This window comes from Musca vetustissima, unplaced genomic scaffold, assembly GCF_032173495.1.
Source record: "Musca vetustissima isolate MV318-11 ecotype Yass unplaced genomic scaffold, APGP_CSIRO_Mvet_v1 utg52245, whole genome shotgun sequence".
Classification (NCBI taxonomy): domain Eukaryota; kingdom Metazoa; phylum Arthropoda; class Insecta; order Diptera; family Muscidae; genus Musca; species Musca vetustissima.
Window position 1 is genome coordinate 42,564 of NW_026878342.1, and position 18,115 is coordinate 60,678.

At 32.8% G+C, this 18,115-nt stretch overlaps 1 protein-coding gene across 1 annotated transcript; it reads left to right on the forward strand.

The window, feature by feature from the left end:
* The first annotated feature begins 5,593 nt into the window (after positions 1–5,593).
* LOC133323128 (cuticle protein CP14.6-like) lies at positions 5,594–12,024 on the forward strand. The gene is made up of 4 exons (XM_061532082.1): positions 5,594–5,620; positions 8,308–8,459; positions 10,606–10,684; positions 11,788–12,024. Exons 1-4 carry the CDS (start codon positions 5,594–5,596, stop codon positions 11,938–11,940), a joined length of 411 nt encoding a protein of 136 aa, XP_061388066.1. The 3' UTR covers positions 11,941–12,024.
* The last annotated feature ends 6,091 nt before the right edge of the window (positions 12,025–18,115 follow it).

Consider the following 18,115-nt stretch of genomic DNA (forward strand, 5'->3'; position numbering starts at 1 on the left):
CCAAGTTTCAAAATCGCTCCCAGATTTTGGACAGGGTTTCCAACCGAAGAAATATTAATATTGTCCCAAGTCGGTATTTTGAAAATTTTTATTCTCATTGGCTGTCAAATCTCACTACCAAAATATCAATATTGCTCTCCGTTTTATTACAGGCCCATATAACGGTAGCCCCACTATTCGATATTTTGAGAATTTCTATCATCTTTTTTTCACGTATTTTTCGTTATGTTCAAGGTGCTATTATAACATGAATTTTCTGCTAGAAAACTTATAAATTTTATATATTGATTGTAATCTTGATGGGTGAGGGTACAAAAAGTTCGGCCGTGCTTGAATTTATAATTATAATTTCTGGTATTTTTGGCTTAATCCCAAAGAAATTTGACGAATTGAAATTTCCCCATGTTTCACTCGATTACCTGTACTAGAAAATAAGGCGGGGCATTTGTACCGGATGGATGTGAACCTAAGTGACGAATTTTTTTTTTGTTTTTTATTCACTGGCAATCCGTAGTGCCAAATTATAGCCTCGGAATACCGAGAAAGACTCGAGTTCCACCTTATATGAGGGTTATATTAAAAGATGTACCTACAAGGAAATTTTTCGGCAAATATATTTTTTAAATTACAGACACTTTAATGGGGAAAAAGTACTAAAACCTTAAAAGTACGCAAATGGGACGGAACCTATGTAGAAAATTTTCTGCTTAAATATATTTTATCCTACAGGAACCCAGAGATTGCAGCTAATATTGATCTATGTGCACACCTTTACCTAAATTCATAAATTTCAGCATACTTGTATGACAGCCTCCAAAACACCGCAATATGAAATTACAGTTACTTTGGTGAGAAAATGTGGCTGAACCCTGAAAATACAATTTTTATACCCTTCACCACACTGCGGTACAGGGTATTATGTCTTTGGGCATATGTTTGTAAAAGGCAAAAGGAATCGAGATAGGAATCTTTTTGAGAATATGCATAGAATCACTTTCTGAGTCGATTTATGCATGTCCGTCCGTCCGTCTGTTGATGTTAAATTGTAAACAAAGTACAGGTCGCATTTATAATACGATTTGGCTGAAATTTGGCACAGCTCATTTATTTGGCCCAAGAACGAACCCTATTGAAATTGAAAAATTGGTTCAGATTTAGATATAGCTCCCATATATATTTTTGTCCGATTTATGGACTTTAGTCCCTGAAAATCATTCGATTTACATAGCGCACTGAATTAAGTCTAAAATGATGTGTCTAAGTTTCGTGAAAATTGGTTCAGATTTAGATATAGCTCCCATATATAGTTTCGCCCGATTTTTGATAAATGGAGCACCAAAGTCCCTGAAAATCTTTCGATTTGCACGAATTTTGGCATAGCGTACAGAATTAAGTCTAAAATTAAGTGTGCTAAGTTTCGTGAAAATCGGTTCAGATTTATATATACCTTCCACATATAGTTTCGCCCGATTTTGGGTGAATGGAGCACCAAAGTATCTGAAAATCTTTCGATTGCACGAATTTTGGCATAGCGTACTGAATTAAGTCTAGAAAGACGTGTGCAAAGTTTCGTGGAAATCGGTTCGGATTAAGATATAGCTCCCATATATATTTTCGTCCGATTTTATGTAAATAGTGCACCAAAGTCCCCATATATCTTTCGATTTTGGGATAGCGTACTGATTTAAATCTAGAATGATGTGTGTAAAGTTTTGTGAAAATCGGTTCAGATTTACATACACTTATATATATTTCCGTCCGATTTTAAGTAAATGGTGCACTAACGATCCATAGCTAGGCCGATTGACACAACGTACTGAAGTTAATATAAATTAATCTTTGATAAGTTTCCTTGAAATCGGTTCAGATATAGATATAGCATAGCTTCCATATATAATTTTGACTTTAGGATACATATTCTGAATATACCCAAAGTGGTGAAGGGTATCATATAGTCGGCCCAGTCCGACTTTACTACTTTCCTTACTGGTTTTAGGTGGAAGATTTGACTTCCCAAACATTAAATTAGAGTCAATTCGGTTGTGAAACGTGTTTATGAGGGCTGAAATGGAATGATTTTAAAGACCTTTGCAATCCTGTGTTTGTAAATCCATATATTTGGCTATGTAAGAGTGTGTGGTAAATTACATAGCTTTTCTCAGACATTAAACACGATAAAAATATTACAATTCGAGTTGAGGTAAACGTTGTAACACCTTAAATATATTTCCTTATTTAATACTTATCAGCATAGTTGTATTGGGTAAAATTATAAAACAATATTTATAAGAATAATCTGCTCGGGAACAGAATTTAATATAAGTAAGTAGTAATACAAGCTATTAAACTACTCATAATGTACAATGTAACCCAAAATCTATATTTCCACGTAAAACTTTTTACATTTACGAAAAAATTTCAAATTAAATCACGTTGGTTGGAACAGTAATACACTTATGAGAACCTTCAACTCTAATAGTTATGTATCGCATACTAAGATAGAAGAGGAAACATTTAGAATCTTTCTGCGACTACACAGATCAGAAACAATTTTTTTTATAATTAAAATGCCGCTCGGAGTACGTGTTCCAAAAAATATACACAAAAAAAATCAAACCACATATTTTCATTTTTATTCGCTAAACATTGAATGATGAGCATGCGCAACGCCCCATTTTTTTCTCTGTTTGTTGTTGCTGTAATTGTGTATGTGTGTGTGTAAATATTTCTTAAAACCGCCACCTCTAGTGGTGTGGTACGATGGCTATGAGAACTAATAGAACCACTTGTTACGCTACACCATACAAATGTTACGTATACGACACAGTTGCATCAACTGCACTGCACTACACTATGGATACAGAGGTGCATCGAAGCTTTTTCCATTGAATTCTAAAAACAAGCTTTTTTCATTGACTGATTTACAGATCTGCCGGTATAGTTACTCTCCTGAGATGAGCACTCCATGGTTTTGTTTACTCTCCCTTTTTGTGCGATGTGGATGAGTTTTGTTGTCGATGTTTGTTAACTGTTGTTGGATGGATGATTTCGTGTCTAGATGCAACATATGTTGGTAGTGCTGTTGTTGTTATTGTCACTGCTGCCGCTGCTGCTGTTACCATTAGAAACAACAACAGGGCTTTGTTGTATACCTGTTGTAAAGCCTGGCTGCTGCACTTGACGTAATACATAGTTGTATAGCATTTTGCGAGAAGCGTCTCACCACCAACAGCATCGCATCGAAGGTAGTAGATAGGCATTGCAGCATTTTGGCTGCGATCCGTTCGTTGATGGTATAAAAACGTTTGCATTTTGCGAATAAACAACAAAGCATATCTGTCGAGTCTTAAGACGTGGTCGTGTAACTCAGCCAGCCAGTCAAGAAAACGCGTGTGTTCTTTAACATCGAAAATAAAACTAACAGCCAATAGAACACCTGCTGAATATCCTTAATAAGGACGATATAAAATTTCAATTGTTTTTATAGAAACTTTTTAAATAAAAAGTGAGTTACAATAATAACACTCTTAAAAAGAACTGTAAAAAAAATCCAAAAGATAATTACAAAAATCCCTAAACAAATATTCTAGATTTAAAAAGATTATTTAATAGTGTGCAATTGTGAGGGACATATATTGGAAGTGTATCAAGTAAATGCTAATGAGCTTGGTTTTGTACTTACAAAAGTGTTCCAAATATTTATCCACACTAATAACTATACAAATTCGTTTATACGTAGCAAATAAAGTGCATAACAATTTATGAGTTGGTTTACGTCTAAGTGTTTTGATGAAATCTGGCGGCGTGAACTGACACAGACATAAAAATAATTTCATATATAAACGAATCGTAGAAATGAGGCACAGGCTACAAAACATATTTTGAACAAATGGAACCCAATGGAAAATTAAGAAAACTAGAACGGAAACTATTAACCTCCCGAAATTATACTTAGTTAATAAATATCGAAAACATACTCTGAGACAAGTTCTTTTTCCGCTAGTTGGAAACATTTAAAAAATATATTACCACGTATATGCTGGTGCGAAGCAAGATTAAAATCAAGTCTTAAGAAGAATATAAATCCCAAGTTCAGCTTATCTTCAATGTCTATGCCTTTCCATACAAGAGACTTAACAGCATTGGAAAAAATTAACATAAAATCGGACGAAATTGAATAGGTGAACCTATATATAGCAATGTCAATCTGAAATCAAGCAAAATGTCATTGGTGTACCATTTGTAGGAAATCGAATAGCATTATGTATACGAATTATATGTATATCGGAAACGATTTGAAGGAAAATGTAAATTTTCAAGCGGTATTTCGAAGTACAGCAAAATAAAATCGGAAACAGATATATATGGAAGCTATATCTGTATCTTAAATATACTTGACAGCTATATTAAAATCTGAATCGACTTAAAGCGAATTTAACACACGTTATTCCAGACTTATTTCTGTAAACGCGTTAAGTTCGGCCGGGCCGAACATTGGATGCCCTCCACCATAGATATACTGACAGGTATTTGAAATAAAAATATAGGGAACGTACCAAAAAGTGTTATTATACCGACATTTGTACAAACCGATTATGGTCCTAATTATTGGTCGTAGACCCCATGTATCTTTGGACCAAATTTGTTTCAAATATTTTTGATTTCCTCTAAACTTTGCCCATCTTATTATTTCATCCAATATTAGTTCAAGTTCGAACATGGGGAATATCGGTCCACTCCTTCTGCTACCTCCCACGCAGGGGCTGGGCCTAAATGCGGGTTACAATTCATATATATGAATATATATAAGGTTAATTATCAAACCTTATGTTCTAGTTTTTTTCGTATCTTCCGCAGATGAAATGATTACAATAGAGTCTTAGAACCAAACCCAAACACGGAACAAATCATATAACTATTTTAATATAAAAATGGGGTATGGGAACGACCCCAAAAAGGGGGCGAATATTAAAATTTTTTGGTAGGGAGTTTTGTTGCCATATACGATAACAAAATTCCAAATTCCAACGCATTCGGTAGAAAAATGCGCTCAAGAACCCCAAAATACGAAAAAATGACCTATATTTATAATTTTTTGTGGAGAGATTTGGTACCTAATAAAAAATCTAAATACTAAATTACAGCCAATTCGGTGGAAAAGTACGATCAAAACCCCCAAAATACTGTAAATTATGAGGTACCGTTATATGGGGGCAACCAGAAATAGTGGACCTATATTTATAATTTTTTGTGGAGACATTTAGTACCCTATAAGAACTCAATGTACCAAAATTCAGCATACTGGGTTGAAAAACGCGCGCAAGAGCCCCAATATACCGAAAATTGGGGATACTGTTATATGGGAGCTATGTCTAAACGTGGACCGATATATCCCATCTTCGAACATGACTTGCCTGCAGACAAATGCAAAATTTCAGCTCCCTATCTCAATTCCTTCAGAAGATAGCGTGATTACAACAGACGGACGGACTGACATGGCTAGATCATATTAGAATTTTACCCTGATCAAGAATATATATACTTTATAGGGTCGGAAATGAATATTTCGATGAGTTACAAACGGAATGACAAAATGAATATACGCTCCATACTATGCATAGTATGTCAGTTGGTGTTGCCGACATACAATACCCTCAGCCTATAGATAACGGAGGTCTTCGGATTTAGTCCCAATTTGTATACCCCTACCACAGTGTGGTAAAAGGTATAAAAATTGGGGTTGTACATATGTTTGTAACAGGAAGCAGTAAACGAGATCGACACATGGTTCCCTTTGAGAATATGTATAGAATCACTTTCTGAGTCGATTTATGCATCTCCGTCTGTCCATGTTAAATTGTAAAGAAAGTACAGGCCACATTTATGATCCGAATTTGATAAAATTGAGGTCACTTATTTGGACCAAGGGCGAACCCTATTGAAATTGGAGAAAATCGATTCAGATTTAGATATAGCTCCCATATATATTTTCGTCCGATTTTTTGTGAATGATGTACCAAACTCCCAATATTTGTACTATTGAGACACCATTTTACACAACGTACTGAATTAGTTTCAGGTTGATGAGTGCGAAGTTTTGTTGAAATAAGTTCAGATTTAGATATAGCTCCCATATATAGTTTCCTCCAATATTTGTACGATTGAGGGAAAATTTTGCACAGCGTACTGAATTATGTCTGCGAAGTTTTGTTGAAATCGGTTCAGAATTAGTTACAGCTCTCATATATAATTTCGTATTTTTTTTTTTTTTGTAAGTAGTGCACCAAACTCCCAATATTTGCCGATTGAGATAAAATTTTGCATAGCGAATGCAATTGAGGCAAGAATGATGTGTGTTAGTGTTTGTTGAAATCGGGTCAGATTTAAATATAAGTCTCATATATATTTTCGTCTGATTTTATGTAAATGGTTCACCAAAGAGCCTATGTTTGTTCGATTTACACGAAATTTGTCACAGGACAAAACCAAATAGTGCATGCAACGATTACTCAATTAGATCCATGTGTTTATATTCAATTCGCTTAAACTTAAATTTAAAAGTTTAGAAAATATTGACCCTTTCGTGGGGAGGACCATAAGTATTATATGAAATGGATTTGGTCCAAAGAAACATGAGATCTAATTTTGTCGTTTCAAAATGTGTATAGCCTCATTAGCTATAAAGCTGAGGGTATAATAGACGAGCACTACAATCGAACCTTTGAACTTCTTTGCGACCCGTTCCGTCCTCTTACATTAATGGATTTGATATGAGATTAAATATCAGCCACCCCTCTTTCATACAACGACAAATTATCCCAATCACGTCTTCCCGGAGTAAACATATACATCATAAAATTCTCATTTGGTGATTTTTCACACAAAAGTCTTGGTGTATCTGAAACACACAACTAGTTGAGGTATGACGATCGGTATACGACCTTATAATACCCACACAACATACTTGTGTTAGGCATAATAATAAGACAACATGGCACGAGTCAGGCACCTCTGAAATAATTGTTTCCTACAATAATAATAGGAATTAATAACTATTATCTACACCCAACACTTGTACGCAGATATACACAAGAAGGTTTATCCATTTAATGACAGTTTTTTGACCTAATACTTACATTTATTGGAATATATACTTACTTCACTTAAAGATGCTAAAGTTGAATAGGTCAAAATGAATAGAATAGTGAATAATGTTACACATATTATTAGTATTCATTATATTGGATAAAACTTAAACTTGCATTGTCTACAAATACCAATTTTAACAGACCAACAATAATCATCATGTCCTCTAAATATAATAGAAAATCGTAAAACAATGTCATCCGATATATAAATCATATCTATTGGCCGAAGCTTGCTACTGTAACATGCAGGAAATGTTTTCAAGTCCTTCAAATTTCCCCATTAAGCAAATTATGTTCTTATGTTTAGAGACTACTCAAAATCCATAAATCCATTTTTAGCTTGTTGCTATTTCTTTTTTCACAACATGTAGATATCACAAAACAAACAAAAACAACATTGTGACAATTTCCAATAGATTGCGCTTCGTTACGTTACGATTCACTTTCGATTAGTAATGTTGTCAATTCTAATTGTAAACGTTGGCGCTAATAAATGTCATTCACTTAATTAATTCGCATGCAACGTTGGCTTCTTTATAGCCAAATGCAGCATTTGAGATCACATGGTTTCTTTGTGTGAACCACATATACGAATACTATGGAAATTCCGGGAATTTGCATATTTAATAGAATTGTTTTTCGAAATAAATTTCTTGTGACATTGCAGAACATCACTTGTACTTTCTGTTAGCTCTTAATTAATTTGTTTATAAATAACAACCGTTTAATTTATATGCACTCATAACATATTTGAATACAATTCCGAACAATTTGTAACATTTTCACTTTCAATAATTAACACAACCAATTGAAAACTCTGAAAATGTAACATAACGTCATTTGTGAAATTTATATGAAATTATAGTTAAACCTTGTAGAATATTACAAAGAATAATATATTAGATTTGATAAAGTTCATTGTTTTCTTAACTATATCTGAAAATTTCTTCTTATAGGCCATCATTGCCATTTTTGAACTATATCTGAAATTTTCTTATATGTGTAATGAACTTCCACTTCCAATGTATTTGCTTTAAAACTTTTCATCAGTATATGTTGGCGGGTTATTTGGGATACCATTTGTATGTCAATAGTCATTTTGAAATTTCATGATTAATGCAAATAATTTATAATATAAATGTCTTCTATTATCTTACAGATCATGAACTCCATTGTTTTTGTTGCGCTTTGTTGCTTAGCTGTGGTATCAGCACAAAGAGGTCTACCACCACGTCCAACATCATTCGAAGGAAATGCTGTCATTCTCAAGCAGGATTTCAATTTGAACCCCGATGGCTCGTACAATTACAAGTAAGTTATTTAGTGTTGAAAAAATATTTGATAAGTATTCGAATGTGATTCCTGCTATAAATGCCCAATAAAAAGCTAATAATTGGATCCTTAATATTGCATAACAAAATATATAAGATATTACTCACATGGCCTTGGCGAACAGGTTTATAAAAAGTTACATCACAAAATACAGAGCTTCTCAATAAGGGTGTGTAAGAAATACTCATCTGAAGTCTGATATAGCGAACAATTGGGCATCATTAACTCAAATATCGCAATTTTGGTTTATACCGGTCTTGCAGCAAATCAGCAATATGTGGATACTATGGATATTTTTGAATTAATGATGAAAATTCGAAAAATGCTTTTATTATTATTCAAAGTATTATTTAGCAAAAATTATATACTTTAAACCAATTTTCGAAGCACTTTCCACACTTCGATTTAGACACCTCAACAACATGGTTTTTCTACATTTCCATAGCATCTTCTGGTCATGAAAATAGTCTGGACTGTCAAACGGCGATTGTTTGAAGCGATTTTTAGTGGACAATTTTTCGTCTTCTATTGTTAATTTTTCGAATATACCCCAAGACTTCAGACAAACCAATTGTGGTATACCACTCAGTGTTACCACCATATGTTCCTCCATCGGAACAGTCCACCATATTTGACGGAAGAAACAGGCTGTAATTTGTTTGTCTTCAAAATACTGAAAAGTGGTGCTATATTCACACATGGACTTATATTGATAATTTTTCTATTCATACATGCATATAAGTCAGCCTTCCATGAGCCACATCTATGGATAAATGCGGGTTAAGTCTTTTAAATACCGAATGTATAATGGTATCGTTCTATGGGAGCTATACCCAATAGTAAACTGAAATTTTTTAGTAAGAAAATTTGATACGGTATAGGAATTTGAAAAATCAAATTAGAACTAATGAAAAACATGCCCAAACATGGGGCTGCTCGGAAAATTTGGTCAATCTTGATCATTTTTAGTAGAGATATAAAATCATTTTTAGTAGAGATATAAAATATAAAATTACAGCTAATTTGGTCAAGCACGTGTCCAAGCTATCCAAAATTCGGTAAGTGGCGTTATATAGTGGATTCCCTAAAAAATTAACCAATATTGATCATCTTTTGTAGGAAGAAAAATCAAATTGAAACCAATTCGGTAAAAAACGGGTCCATAACCCTCAAAATACTAAAAATGGAGTTTACCATCTTATGGGGTCTACACGAAAACATGGGCCAATGTTGATAATTTATCGTAGGGACATTTTTTAATCAATGACAATCCAAAATATTAAATTGTCCCATATTACTTGAAACACGTACTCAAGCACCCCAAAAATACTGATATTTGGGGTGTATCTTTATATGGCAGCTTCCCTAGAAAGTGGACCTATATTGATCATTTTAAGTAGGAATATTTACTACCATACCGTAACCTCAAAATAACAAATGACAACTAATTAGGTAGACACAAGTGCCCAAATCCATCAGAATACCGAATATTGTGGGAGGCCATTATTGATAATTTATTTTAGGCAGATTTGATAGCCGAACTGTTCAAAAACTCGTCTAAAATCCCCCATATGGGATGAATACTTCCATGTGTTGCAAACGGATGTCAAACTTAATATAGGCTTCATCTTATAGCAGAGGGTATAAAAACATATGAAATTACAGCTAATTCTAGTAAAATATAAAGTTCATCTTTGAACTTGGTCGGCATGCAAATTTAACAATTTCGATGCCAAGAATTTGATGCCAAAAAACATCTTTACCATGATTAAATTAAAAATCTGAATAGAATATTCAAAAATCATCCATCCACTTTAGAATTGTATACTAATTGCGAGGAGGGTCATATATATACTAGCATTCTGCATCCGTTGTATATAACTTTGATAGAGGAGTCGATTCCCAGAGCATAGCACTATCGGTCCACTATCAAAGAAGTTTCTGATATATTTTCTAATATAGTTCTCGTTATTCTCATTAGAGGAGGTCAAAACCCCAAATAGAATCGAACAAACCCTTATATATCAAAATATATATTTTTAATTAATGCTATTCAATAAATGCTAAACATTTTACAAAACTTCCCAATGATTAATATTCTTCATTCCCATTAATTTTTTTCCAGCTATGAAACAAGCAATGGAATTCGTGCTGATGAAGCTGGTTATCTTAAAAACGCGGGCAATCCCCAATTAGAAGCCCAGGTAAGTTGTGATTATTACGATCCTCACATAAAAACCCCACTTTCCCACAACTCAGTTGTAAACAACAACAAACATTTGTTTTGACAGTTTGTTTAAATAATGTATGCCCAAGTTGAATGGTTTATCTTTCGAAAATACCAAATTTGCATAATTATGTCATTTAAATGTCTATTTTATCTATGGGCGGTTACATCAAATGTCAAATAGGATTTATGAAGTTGTGTAAGGTATAAAGTTTGTTCGGTAAATTGGATTTTATTTTGAGCCACAAATCAAGTTTATCAAAGTTCGTTGTGTTAAATTATTTTCTGCAGCATATCTTAAGGCGTTAACTAAAAGGTTACCATTCTTAACGTTGCCACTTTATCATATTATATGAAGCGGCCAAAAAAGTATGGGGAATATTTTTAATATATACATATAATGTAAAGTCGAAATCGGTAATAACGATGGTCAAGAGACTGGCGAAATTGTATTCTTTATAACGATATGTCGTTATAAAGAATATAAAAATAAAGAAAACCGATATGTCGATATAAATGGTGTCGTTAAAAACGATTTCAACTGAGCATTTCTCTCCCATTTGCAATACTTTATTTTGCGATTTTAAACTGTGATGAAAAAAGGAGGCCAGGATTATCAAAATACCTTTATCAAATTATGTACCAATATTGAACTTTTTTATCCACCAAAAATTGAAATGCCAAATTAAATTTACTTCTACTGAAAAATGAGCCTAAGACCACACAAATACCTAAAATGAGGCGGGACCTTTATATGATGGCTATGTCGAAAGTTAGTCCTACACTGAACATTTTGTGAAAATATGTTTTTCATCTTCCAAATACCAGAATTTCCAAACGAATACATGACTATATCAGAACGCAATATCCCATTTTCAATACCAAACATTATTATTCCGATCACGAATTAATATGCTTTATGAGGTCTCCCACGGCCAACAGAAGTTGAAGGGCATAATTATTTTTTTATAGTTTGGTTTAAACTTTAACAATTTATACGTTTAATTCAATTAAAAAATCTACAAATTCCTTTTTAACGCAATTTTTAATTTTTATTCTTCATTATTTAATTATTTTCAGGTCATGCAAGGTTCTTATTCTTACACTGGTCCTGATGGTGTTGTCTATACCATTACCTATATTGCCGATGAGAATGGTTATCGTGCTGAAGGTGCTCACATTCCCACACCACCACCAGTGGCTGCTCCCGGTCCCCGAGGACGATTCTTTTAAGTAAATTTCCCAAATCCCCCAAAAAATCAGCAGAAATTTCTACAAAAGAATACCAATAAAGCCACGGAACATAAATGAGATTAATTCACTACATAAAACAAAATAGTTGTGTCCTACGATGTAAAAAAATAAAACTGCAATTTTCTTCAATTAAATATCACGCGAAGTGGCAACACTTGAGAGTAAAGCAAACACACACAATCATTAATAATACTCTTACTTCTCATCTTTTTTTTTTAATAGAAACCACAAACACAGACGATGCAACAAACATTTGCACAGACATACATACATATGTAATTAATACTCAACACTATAATATTTTAATAATCTATTATCAACACAGTTTTTACTATACTACTATACGATTAGCAGGAAAGGCATTTCCAGGATGTAACTATTCCCATCTCTATCTTTACCAACCACATGCTAAGCACTTGTTTCCACCACATTTAATTCATTAACTTCTTTCAATCTCTGTCTATTCCTCGACTACTCCTTCTATTGTTGACTATTTGCTTTTCAATGCTGAAAGTATTTTTTGTGATCATTTTCACCTGTCTCTATCGTTTCGTCTACTTTTCTCCCCTCCCCTATGTTTGTATATTTGTTTTTAATAATTTAACAATTTGTTTATTTTTCCATTCTCTTTCATAATTTTATTGTATATTTTTGTTTTTGCTATTCTTTTAGTTAATAAACAATTTATGTAAACGAAATCTGTTTTGTTTGTAGAAATTAAAAAAAAAACATTTGTTTAAATTATTTTTCTTGTATAATTTCGAAATAAGTTTGTTTTTTTTACACAAGCAATATGGCAACTACGCAATAAATAAACTTGCGATAAAGAAAAACTTATAAAATGTTTTTTCCATTGAATTTACTTAAATGCAAAAAGCTCTTCTATGATAACTAGAGTTGGGCAGTGGGTGAATACCCAAAGGGTAAATACCCGGTAAATTGGGTAAATACCCATTTGTGGGTATTTATTTCGGTATTTACTGTATTGAATAGGTAATACAACATCTTACACCCTATTTTTGGGTTTCTGTTATCAAATCAATTTAGAATGGACAATTTTACAATATTAAAGTATTGTAAACGTGGGTAAATACCCGAGTTTTTACCCAAAAATTGGGTATAAACTCATTAACTGCGGAACCACTTGCATAGGCGGCCCAAATTTTGCATACATGTTTTTAATGTCAAAGCAAATATAGAAATCCAAAATGGGTGCAAGTTTTGATATAGCCCCCATATAACAGTATCTGTCGATTTAAGGTATTTTTTGTCTATTAGACACATTTTACAACCAAATTGGCTGTAATTTGGCACATAGTGTTCTTTTTGGGTACCAAATGTCCATGCAAAAATTTATGTATGTAGGTCCACGTTTACTGGTAGCCCCCATACAAAGGTACCCTTATTTTGAGTATTTACCCAAAAATTGAGTATAAACTCATTAACTGCCGAACCACTTGACATAGGCGGCCAAAATTTGGCTCAGATGGTTTTAATGTCAAAGCAAATATAGAAATCCAATGAAGACCCCTATAGATTTTGGTAAAGATCGGTTAAGATTTAGAGGATTAAATGGACCAAATACTTAAATTTGAGAAGTTGATAATATATCCAAGAGTAGTGGTTGACCTTTAAATTGAAACCAATTATATCGTCGTATGTTCTCGGATGTGGAAATTACACCTTAATGTTTACAGGAGCTAGAGGTCGGAAATATAGCGCTGATCGATTTGAAATATTTCATGAGGTTCCAGTTATGGTCAAGGACAACGTCTATAATTTTCGGTGATTATCAGATAAAAATATTGGAAATCTAATTTGTTGTGTTTTTTTTTTCGAGCCGATATATAGACCACAATTGAAAGCCGAACATCACAACACAACCCACGGGAATCTGGAAAAGTTATTAGAAGGGTGCAAATATCGCGAAATATTGCCCAAGCTCAGAACATAGAACCACAGAATGTTAGACTTTCGTGGAAGTTGTTTAGGGTATCATATGGCCGGCCCCATCCGACTATACTGCTCCGCTACTGTTTTTTTTTTTCTGCGAAATCTATCAGTACAGACATCTGCCGAAAAAATAATGAATTTCTTTTTCCCCAACCTTATAATATATCATTGTAGGTCACGTAAATTGTACGTTAGGTAAACCCTGGTATTTGTATATGCTCGCATTAACACTACAAAAAAGTGTGAAATGTCCATGTTGTAGTAGTTGTATAGTAATTATTAAATAAATCACTGTTTTCTGTAATGGTTGTAATTTTTGCTTTCTTGAAACACAATTTTTTCGCAAAGTAACAACAATTCAAAAATTGTGTCAATACTTTGTATCAATTTTACACGATCGAATACCTCCATCTGTTACCTCCTCCACAAAATGACATTAAAAAAATAGTGTTGTATCTGAATTTATCCTATCCCAGTTTCTGGCTTTTTCCAGATGATAAAACGATTTATAATAAAAATGCACACTACTCACTTCAAATCATTTCAGAATTTTTAGAGTCTACAAACAAAATATTTTCAAATTTCAATATGCTAATTTTTAAAATGCAGTAAAAAGTGTATTCCCGTTGATCGTACTATGCTCATATTTGTATGGATGGTGTTTATTCACGCCTTTGTTATTCAGGCAAATTTAAAAAAAAACGGTATCTTAAGATAAACGCATATTACATGTTCAGAAATTTTGAGGTATATTTACTATTTATGCTATAAGTCCGCATCCACGCGGAATTTTTAAAGTTTATAGAGCTTATGTTATGTACACCGTATATCGAGACAGGCCCTGAAGTCTCGATATACGGTGTACATCTCTTTAAGATCTGTTCAGCGGTTTTGGCGTCTATAGGCCCTTCGCTCCCCTGATAAAGTAATCAAGCATATACCAATGATCAATTAATACGCAACCTAAATGCTGCAATATATACTAATTTTAATTTTTAAATTAGGAAAACTCTGGACATTTATATGCTCGCATTAACACTACATATTGGCATTTTTTGTTTTCTTTTTTAAAGTCAAACACACCGTTAATAATTTTTATCAATTTTACACAATTGTTATGTCCATGGAAACAGATAATGACACGTAATAACCAAAATTGCTATTTTGCACATCTTATTATCGATCACATCCATCTGTTACTTCCCCACAAAATGGTATTTATTATAATCCATATATTTTTGTAATCCAAGTAACATTTTTTTATATAAATATTAGCTGGACCCGTGGCGCTTCGCTGCCTCTACTAAAGTGATTACCATAGGAAAACTATTTGTATGCAGTTTAATAGCTAATATTTATAAATATGCACGATATAGGTATTTTAGTAGCACCAAATTCGAACATTACTGTTCGACTATAGATAGTGTAATACCAGTAATAATATCGTAACAGCTGGTTAATGTATAATTTATTTGATTCGATTCAATAGAAATATATTTTTAAATAATGATGATATTAATAAAAATTTAGCGTGACTTGTCTCCGTAGGATTATACACTAATATATTTTCTCCAATATTCACATGTTTTTCATTAATCATCAAAAATCATTCATTCCCATTACCACCAACCTTTATGTCTGTATTCTCATATGATTCCCCGTTATATGGCTGGGACCCCTTCCACGCTCCGATTAATTTCCTTTAAATCCCTGCTATATAATCCTTACTATGATTGAATTTGTTATTTTGTTTCATTGCCCAAAAAAGTTTTCAAAGGACTGCATTATCACATTATACATTTTTACAGAACCTAAATTTAGCATTTGTCTTAATTGCACATACCTTAGAAAGATAGAATTTGTGGCAACTGAGATAGTCGTTTCCTTTATATATCATCGAAATATTAGTTTTAGCCATATCCGTTTGATCAACTAAACATAATTTCTCAAGTAATAGGCACATTTTCTTTTATGTCATCTATGATGACAATCCACCACAGATTTCGGATTTTTATAACTTTTAATCCATAGTACTTATCATTCCATTGCATACGTTTGTTCAATTCATAGTCGGTTTTTTTCAATAGTGGTAGAATGTTTGAAATTAAAAATAGTTTCAAAATAGAAATGTTATTTTTTCACAAACTGACAAAATGTAAAAAATTATTATGTCAATAATTTTTCATTTTACACAAATTTTATTCCAATATGTGATAATAATGGAGAGATGAAAAATATCAAACATTAGCGGAATTACTGAACTGGTGGTAATTATCATTGCTGATAATGATAAAAGGAACAAAAGTTATAAATCCAAAATTCCTGGTTTGGAACAATTTTTTACATCCTGGTCATTTAAGATGGATTATCTGAATATCATACATACTTTTATAAATTAATTTATTCAAGATATTCAGATATACATATGTATAGAAAATAGATATTAGTTCAGAGGTATGATTACTTTTGATGCTAAAACTACGCATCAATTCGGAACTTTGGACGTTTATCTAGTTTGTCTACCATGGGATGGCATTACTTACTGCGAAAATTTCAGAAAAATCTGTTCAGCGGTTTTTGTGTCTACAGCAAAAAGAATTTCCATTTTCTATATGTAGATTAATTAAATGCAATGGGGAGTACATTTCTCCCATTGTACCACGCCAAATTGTATAGATATGAAGTTTATTTGCAACCATGTTACTCAGACAAATTCTGAAGTGGGAATCTCTAAACCTTTTTAAGATATAAGCTTAGAAAATGAATGTTACTTCGGAGATACAATTACTTTATATAGCCTATGTTATTTCCCTCGGATGGCATGACATGCGGTGAAAATCTCAGTAAAATCTCTTTAACGGTTTTGAGTCTAGAAACCAAACATTTTTTATTTCCTACATGTAAATTATGTATGTATGTGCAAAGGGGAGTGCGTTTATTCCTAATCGTACCACGCCCATTTTTGTATGAATGATGTGTATTTATACCTACATTATTCAGACAAATTTTGAAGACGGTGCCTCTAGCCGTTCTTAAGATATATGCATATTACATGTTCCGAAATTTTGAGGTATGTTTACTATTGATGCTATAACTCTGTATCCACGCGGAATTTTTGAAGTTTATCTAGCCTATGTTACTTTCAGGACATGACATGACATACTGTGTAAATCTCATTAACATCTGTTCAGCGGTTTTTACGTCTATCGGTAACATACAAATAAATTTTTTTCTATTTTAAATGTTGTATAACATTGACATGTGTCAAAATATATTTACATAAAATGACGGTCAATTAAACAGATGAAACTGGTGATTATAATGAAAGCGGTAATATATTAACATGAATATAATCATGAAAAATTTCGTATATGAATCTCATATCATATCACAAATATAATTTTTTCCAAAAAGTGTGAGTTTCAGAACCTAGTGCCAAGCAGATACTCTGAGGAGCCAGAGGATACTTTGATGGTTATAGCACCAACCGAAGCCTTATTATATTTTCAGGCAGGAATATTGCGACCGTCTGCGACCTTTCTTAAAGTAATTGCAGATAATGTAAAAATAGTCTTTGAAAATTGCATGTAAAAATTTAGTGAAAACCAGTAAGGAAAGTTGTAAAGTCGGACGGGGCCGACTATATTATACCCCTCACCACTTTGAGTATATTCTACAGATGCAGATGCATTCTAACAGACGTCGCATTTTTGAAGAACCATTAACATGAAATTGGATGAACTAAAATATGTTATCTTTGTCTAAATGTGAACCGACTTAGATCAATCCATAAACATGTCATTCTGCAACCTATACTAAATGTTTTATTTGGTCAGAAATATAGTCGTTTGTTACAATGGGACAAAATTATGTAAATTAATTTAAAGCAAATATCAATCGGACACCCGTTGATTATTTGATGCCCAATATACATGAAGTCGGTCCTAGGGGGCCACCACTTTATAACGATAGCAGCACGTACAGCTAATAGTCCGAACCATGGAGGTATATGATGGTATGATAACTACCGGCTACAAACATTTTCAGCCGGTTATACGTGTATTTACTACGAACAAGGACAATACAACAAACGAAGGATTGCCTTTTTTATTGCATCTACAGAGTCGTAAAATGGTATACATTTATAAAGCTTATTATAAACCTCACATATAATTACGCGCGTTACGTGGACACATTTAAT

Excerpts from the sequence above, each read along its gene's own strand:
- LOC133323128 (XM_061532082.1), top strand. The coding sequence starts at position 5,594 with ATGAATATACGCTCCATACTATGCATA. Across the intron at positions 8,460-10,605 it reads GATGGCTCGTACAATTACAA|CTATGAAACAAGCAATGGAA; the intron begins GTAAGTTATTTA and ends ATTTTTTTCCAG. Across the intron at positions 10,685-11,787 it reads ATCCCCAATTAGAAGCCCAG|GTCATGCAAGGTTCTTATTC; the intron begins GTAAGTTGTGAT and ends AATTATTTTCAG.